At 40.9% G+C, this 7,746-nt stretch overlaps 1 protein-coding gene across 1 annotated transcript; it reads right to left on the bottom strand.

The window, feature by feature from the left end:
* Positions 1-400: 400 nt before the first annotated feature.
* tmem254 (transmembrane protein 254) lies at positions 401-7,411 on the bottom strand. The gene is made up of 4 exons (XM_084322178.1): positions 7,276-7,411; positions 6,198-6,301; positions 1,921-1,980; positions 401-1,697 (listed from the first exon to the last, which is right to left on the bottom strand). The coding sequence occupies exons 1-4, from the start codon at positions 7,360-7,362 to the stop codon at positions 1,577-1,579; spliced, it is 372 nt and encodes a 123-aa protein (XP_084178304.1). The 5' UTR covers positions 7,363-7,411; the 3' UTR covers positions 401-1,576.
* Between the last annotated feature and the right edge of the window lie 335 nt (positions 7,412-7,746).

The raw sequence follows: 7,746 nt of genomic DNA, 5'->3' as shown, positions 1-7,746 counted from the left end.
AGACTGTTTTGAAGTGGAGGGATGAGGGTTGAAATGTAACATGGGTGGTTAGCCGTAGATACAAGTTTAGAACAAGTAAATACGTTTCATGAATAACTTTGGCATATCGTAAACACGACTTTAATGCTTTGTTGTAGGCCTTACGTCAACATTTTGTTTATATTGTGCAATGTTATTTCAAAATCACTCTTCAGCTACAAGTACATCAAAAGAGACTTAAACTAAATCTCTCGTCAGTTTCTGAGAATGGTTAGGAGGGCCAAAAACAATGTTATGGAGGTCCAGACTTGTTTTGGCCTATAGCCCACCTCCAAACCCACAGAATGTTAATCATAGCCTTGCAGTCACACTGAAGAAGACAAGAATTACACCCAGACGAGCAAAACATACATATACTCCGTTTAGTTTATAAGTCACTGTTTATTTTTCACACTTCCAGTTAAGGAAACCAGTCCTTGGGGTTATGCCTTGTCTCCATTAGCTCTGTTCAGCCTGGCTGGGTCTGGTCTAGCATGGTATGGGTTTGTGTTGGGTTTGTGTCTCCATCATTGTTTCTTGTAAACTCTCCGGTTGCTAGGCAACCTTTCAAAATTCACACCTACCAACTGCAGTACACAAGCTAAACCGTAACTGACGATACAACATTTCCTAGTCGGCGTTGGCCAGGTCCAGCCAGGTTTATGAAAGGTGGCTGTCTCGGCCGGAGGTTTTTGGCCGGGTTCTAAAGACAGACGGGCTGCAGCGCGGCTAAGTCAAGGCTCGTGGAGATCAGACGTTATTAGATTTGTGCGTGAAATCAAAGCACTTCATCCCGTAAAAAGGCAAACATAAAGATGAGAGACATCTGTACAGCAGCTTGTCCTCAGAGGCAATAAGGAAAATCATGACAACACACCATCTGCAAGCAATCTGTGAAACGTTCCTCTCAGAAAGCACAGCAGCAGAGGGAATATCACTGGAGTATACAAAACACTGGTAGAAAAATGTCCCCTCTTTCCTATAAAATAGATGTGATTTTTGATCAATTGGATGATAAAAAAAGTTCATAATTATTCATAATCCGTGTAAATAATTCATGTTCCCTTGTAATCAGTACAACAAACGGCTCATCTAGCAGAATGGTAGTATGTGGTGTCACACACGGTGCATTTGTTCAATACTCAGAACAGTTAATAAATATTACCATGAAACACAAGGCCTCCTAGGATTTTGATACTCAAAAGGGAATATTATAGTTACTGGTTACAGTTTACTATGATTATCGTTTAAAAAAATTAAGAAATATTAACTTTCAGATTTCCTCCAAAGATTCTGTCATACTCTGAACTTAATGAATGAAAGACAGTAATTGGTCCAGCAGAAGACAATAGAGATAGTATAATATTAGTGGGTTCCTTCTGGTCTTAAACCTGCACTATGGAACTTTTCGGAAAAATACACTTTCTCGCCTCCTCATATTCTATTTTCCTGCCTCCTTTGCCGGACGTCAGGTCTAACGGGAAGAGAGTGAAGGAAGCAATAAGACTTCTGACTTCCAAGCTTATGTAGTGTTCTGCAGGCTCCTCTTCTCTTTAGGTCACTGGTGTTTGGGACGCTCAGGGTTGTACTTGAGGAGCATGCCCAAAGAGGCAAAGCCAAACAGCACTGTCTGGACAAACCACAGGCAGCGCGTCACTGTGTTGTCTATGCCTTTTTGACTGAAAATCACAAAAGAAAAACAGTTAGTCTAAATGGTAAATTATTGTGCAGAAGTCATCACACCATTTTGTGACAAAAGAACAAAGACGAGAAAACACACAAACAGGACAAATCTAAGGTTACTAGAAAATACATGGTTTAGCATAATAAGCCCACATTTCTACATCTGCAAAAAAAAAACATAGGCTCATAGCACCCCCTATGGATGTTTTCCATTCCTACCTGCATGTCCTCAATGCAATCATGGCCTCGAACACATGGATAGCCCAAGCCGCCCACCACCTGGAACAGAGCAAGAGAGGAGTTTAACAAAAAGGTTCAGAGCGAGTGTGTGTCTGGCCCATTATAGCCCGCTTGCCCACATTAAAGGGGACCTATTATGAAAATGGCCTTTTCCTGTGTTTTGTATTGTTTTTACAGAATGAGGGGTTGTATTAGCTCTATTGAGCTTTGTTTGTATACATGCAAAGCTCTATAACAAACCACCACGGATTCTGAGGGTTAAGTCAATAACTTGTCCTAACTAATTATTGCAAGTTCGCATTGTGTTTTCAAAGGGATCAACAGAAAGCTTAAAGAGTCTCGACAAAGGCTGGTGGGGTGAGAACACAAGCCGCCGCTGAAATACAGTATAAAATTACACTTTTCTCTCTGAAGTCTCCTTTCAAATCCTCCAGCCGAGCTGTTCATTTCCGGTAATGGTGCCTTAATGACTTACCCAGAAAACCACAGAAGAAATTAACAGGGGACAGGGTAATTTTATACTGTATTTCAGTAGCAGCTTGTGCTTTCAACCCACCCCACTACTCTTTGATATTTCTGTTGATCCCTTTGGAAACGCAATGCAATCTTGCAATAATTAGTTAGGACGAGTTATTCACTTAACCCTCAGAATCTGCAGAGGTTCGTTATAAAGCTTTGTATACTCATACACACATAGCTTAATAGAGCTAGGGTTGTCCCAACGCTGAGAAAATGTTAAATATGAACATTACATTCACATTTACATTTAGTCATTTAGCTGACGCTTTTATCCAAAGCGATTTACAAGTTCTGTACGACAAGTCATCAGGAAGGGCACAACTCTATCAGCTGAGTAACAATGTTCATCAAAGTGTTGAGTGCTACAGTGTAGGTTAGTATATTAGGACAAGTGCATGACAGTAAGGTTAGTTAGGGTTAGAAGAATTATTATTATTTTTTTTTGTATTTTTTTTTATTTTTATTTTTTATTTTATTCTTTTTTAAAACAAACATATAAACAAACATGACAACACACGATAAGATATACAAGCATTAATTGTCAGGGCACATCCAATGGGATCACCTTTTGGTTAGTTGTTTTATATAAGATATACCCATAATACCTGTTATCTAAAAAAAAAAAAACCTACATACATATGCTCAGCTCGAACCCCCCCCTCCCGGACCCCACCTTGAGAAGTACCTCCACTATCCCTCGCACCTAACCAGACACTACCATTATAAGCTAGCTTTTATTCTCTCCACCACTTCTAACCACATTGACATTTTGGATTCATTGAGACCCAGAATTCTTGCTGTAGATATTTCATGGTAAATTACATCGAGATATGTAAGAAACCAAACTTTACGGCACATTTTTTCCGGTTGAAACCAGCGTGATGCGATCAGCTTTTTGGCTACTGTGATACCCGATAAAACCAATCTCTTTAGCTGTGGATTCACTGCAAACTCAAAAACATCATTCAACAGCAATACCGAGGGGTGTACAGGTATATTCCAAGATACGAGTTTTGATATTTGTTGGGTCACATCTTTCCAGAATGCCTTAACTGGTGAGCAGTCCCAATACATGTGCATAAATGTCCCTTCGTCCCCATTTGTACATTGGGTGCATATGGAATCTTGTTTGAGCCCCATTCGGCACAGTCTTATAGGAGTCAAGTATGTCCTGTGAATATAGTTAAGATTGATTTGTTGATGATCCGGGTTCCTTGATGTAAGTCGGACATTTGCCCAGGCTCCTTGCCAATCAAAGTCATTTTCCAAGAATTATTATTATTATAATTTTTTTTTCATTTCAGATAATGGTTGAAGAAGTGAGTCTTTAGTCGATGGTGAAAGATTGGACGGGTTTCGGCTGTCCTAACTGGGGTGGGTAGTTCATTCCACCATTGTGGGGCAAGGACTGAGAAAAGGCGGCTTCTCCTTGATGACCCTCCCGGAGCTCGGATAGGAGTGGGTCTGAGACGGCCAGAAGATGCAGAGCATAGGGGTCTTGAGGGTGTGTAGTTAGAGACGATTGACCGGAGGTAGGCGGGAGCGGTTCCCTTTGCCGCACGGTATGCCAGGTTGAGGGCCTTGAAGCGGATTCGTGCGGCAATGGGGAGCCAGTGCACTGAGTGCAGGTCCCTAAGAAGTGGGGTGACATGGGCTGACTTCGGTAGGTTTGAGATAAGGCGGGCCGCTGCGTTCTGAATGAGTTGAAGAGGCTTGGTGGCATGACATGAAGCTGTTTCTGCAGTTCAGCTGTGACAAGAACCCTCCCTCTTGAAACGAGCCATTCAGAATTGCAGCCACAATAAATGTAGTTAATAATGTGTTTGTATGTGAAGATACCATGTACAAAATTACGGCTCGCTCTTAAATCTTTCTACCTAAAGTTGACCTTAAATATGTTTGACTAAATGTTTAACGATAAATCTTATATGCCATTGCTGGATCGACTCATATTTGATCTGCAATGTCTAGTTTGACAGTTTGATATGAATTTAATTTGATGGTACATGCTTGTGAACCACTGCTAGATGTATAATACTTATCGTATTTGTACGATAAAAGCAGCGTGCACATTACAGGCACAGAAACAGAAGGTTGAGAACAGGACTGAAACAGAGAGGTATTGAGGCTGCTAGAATGCATAATCTGAGTAGGGGTTTTTCTTTCGGCAAAAAACTCCAAAGACATGTTTAGGACACCCCAAAGACCTATATTAACTTGTTAAAAAGGAATAAAATATGTCCCCTTTAATTATTTAAAAGATCATTAGTGTGATATTCAGGTGGAACTTTGGCCAGAGAGTAATCTGAAAACCAGGTAAAACTGGAATGTACGTTTGTTTAGCTAACAACCATACAAGATTACCATAGTAAAATCTGCAAAAAAAGTAGCCACCTCTAATGCTAAACGAATGGGAGTGAGTCATAAGGGTAACACCATAAGAGTAAACCATGTTGGGCCAGAGTCATCCTCATTATTGTTAAGTTGACTTGAAGTGATATGACCCGGTAACCAAACCACACACACCAGTTCCACCTGCTTCTTATAGTAGGCCTACTCTTATGCCAATCTGATTGCAGCATAAATTATAAAAACAAACAAACAAAAACACAAATGAACCTTTAATTGTGTAGTCCCAGTTACCCAGGTGTGATATCCTGAGGTTGCTACAGTGGTCATGTGAGCGACTGATTATCAAAGGTGTCCTACTTGAAAACGTAGTGATAACAATGTGGGAAATGGTGAACAACATTATAACGGCTGATTAAACGCACTGATGTGCTGCATGCTGCTGGTACTTCATGTGGGTAGTGGGTACTACATCATTTCAATATCAATCACGCTGATCTGCAGTGAGGAGAAGCCGGGGAAGTGATTGCCCTACATTCAGATTAACGGAAAAGCAGCATTATTTTCATTACGGCTGTCTCGGAGCAATGACCGGAGTGTTGAATGTCCCGTGATTAAGACGGGGAGGACGCGACCCTCTTTGCGCCGCCCCTGTGCCTCAAATAGATTCGCTATCAGCTCTATCTTTAATCTTTCAAAATGTTCAGTTGCTATCGCTATCAGCTCTATCTTTAATCTTTCAAAATGTTCAGTTGCTATCGCTATCAGCTCTATCTTTAATCTTTCAAAATGTTCAGTTGCTATTGCATGCACTCATCTGTGTTTCACTACACACATGAGTGCATGCTTACCAACTGTTAAGTCTGCAACACTACTATCACCGACATCTAAGAAGGGAGATCCCCCCTTGAATGGCCCTTCTAAGGTTTCTCTCCTCCACACTGCCTGTGGAGCATTTTTTCCTATTGTTAGGTTTTAGTGAGTTTTTCCTTACCTTCGCGTGGGGTATGTCTGGGAGTGTTCGCATTCTTTCATTTATTTGCATTTATTTAAAATGTGTTGGACCTTATGGTGTTCTTGTTCTGTTCTTGACTTATTGTGATGTTTCTTCTTGACTTGTTTAAAGAAGACGTGTACGGCCCATGGGGACATTAACGTGTGTTGTCGGGCCTTACAAATAAATTTGATTTGATTTGATTTATGAGGACAATAAGATTTGTAATTAAGACGCTTTTACAAAACATTACGACAACTCACTTTGGTGCAATGGCGGCCCCACTTTCAAAGTCTGTTGTTTCACTTGTCACTCCAAAGGTATAGCTATATTGCCACACTGTCATACCGGTAGTTGGAGTGGTGCAAACTAGGCTTGTTCTACGTACACTTACCCTTTGTACATGAGGTCAGAGTGATGGTCCACAAGGTGTTTGGAAAGGGTGCCAAGTGGCCCAAGGCTTTCAAATGGGACCTTTTCTGGCACAAACACAGTGCACTGAAATACAAAGATATGTTGGTTGTTAGCTCACATAAAATGGATAAAGCTTTCCAGGACATCAGCCTTAGTAGCTGGGACACTTCTTTTTGTTGTTGTTGCTTTTTTACTTTCAACAACAATACTAAAAAAAACAGTCAAGCAATTAACATGACACGCCATTGTCACCTGCATTACCTTTTGACGCGTTAGGTATGTGTAACATATTGCGTATTCCTGGCACATGACCAACACAAAGCCTATTATTCTGCATTGTCCAAAAAGTGCATGGCAAATGCATAGTCCCGGGGCTACTAGACCAGCTACTACTCTGACTAAATAAGCAATGTGGGAGTCTAGGTGTCCAAGAACTCATGTTAATGCCAGACTTAAATCGTGCCCTTCTCCATAAACTAGGCTAGCAAACAACTTGGTTAAAGTGGACTTTGGTCAAAACGATTGATCCATCTGAGATGTATGGTTGGATAAGGTTAAGAGAAACTGTGAAGCAAGTGACTTGGCAATGAATGAATGAATGAATGAAAACTTTATTTAACAGATTGCAGAATGGGTACAATACAGTACGGCTCAATACACACAATTGTTAAGGGGATGCAGACCAGAGAAAGACTTTTGTCTTGTTTACATCAGGGTCCCCCATTTTCAATTCATATCGATACGCTTGGTATTTGACAAGCTTCTCGTGAAACTGTCCTTTTATAATGCCCGACAATAGTACAGGTTGCAAGTTAGTACTGAATCCAATATCTAAATGCTAGCATACACATAGAGTGCAGTAGGTTACAAGTTACAACAACCTCAGCATTTTCACCACAGCTAAACTGCCCGCGCCGGACGGATTTGTACGTAACACCGCAGCCTAGCTAGTTGTTATGTTGACACGGTGGCGCTTCATCAGCTGTCAGATCAGATGAAATAGTTGAAATACGTTTTTTTTTATTGGATTTGACCGAAATCAGATTACGTTAACTTACTGTAAAATACCCCATCGAAAGTGTCACTGTGGTAATCCAAAAGAGGCTGGCTCTTTTGAAGTAGTCGCATCCATCGCTTTTCGCCATGGCTCCTCGCGTTGGTCCCTCTGTGAAGTGTGTACGTGTTGTAATAACAGTCCAGTGGGAGGAATGTCAGACAAGTCCACAGTTCAGCCCAACGGCAACATACAACATAACTCAGAGATAAAACATCGGTTTGCGAAATAGACATGGAAGGAGGTTTTGTAACAGTGTGTGATTGGATGGATGATAATACTACTAGTATGGTAGTTTCCGTCACTAAATACCTGTATGTCGTGTATGTCCCTATGCCATAAATGTCATGTATGTTGTGTATGTCATAAATGTCACTATGAATTGAAAATGGGGGACCCTGATGTAAACAAGACAAACGTCTTTCTCTGGTCTGCATCCCCTTAACAATTGTGTGTATTGACTCGAGCCGTACTG

The sequence above is a fragment of the Notolepis coatsorum genome (assembly GCF_963971535.1).
Source record: "Notolepis coatsorum genome assembly, chromosome: 9".
In the NCBI taxonomy this organism is placed as follows: Eukaryota; Metazoa; Chordata; class Actinopteri; order Aulopiformes; family Paralepididae; genus Notolepis; species Notolepis coatsorum.
This window is presented reverse-complemented; position numbering and strand designations above follow the sequence as displayed.

What these genes read in the sequence shown, in the direction of transcription:
- tmem254 (XM_084322178.1), bottom strand. Translation starts at nt 7,362, where the DNA reads ATGGCGAAAAGCGATGGATGCGACTACTTCAAAAGAGCCAGCCTCTTT. An exon ending in TTTCGATGGGGTATTTTACA is followed by an intron (nt 6,302 to 7,275) that starts GTAAGTTAACGT and finishes TTTGTATTTCAG; the next exon opens with TGCACTGTGTTTGTGCCAGA. An exon ending in TCTGACCTCATGTACAAAGG is followed by an intron (nt 1,981 to 6,197) that starts GTAAGTGTACGT and finishes GCTCTGTTCCAG; the next exon opens with GTGGTGGGCGGCTTGGGCTA.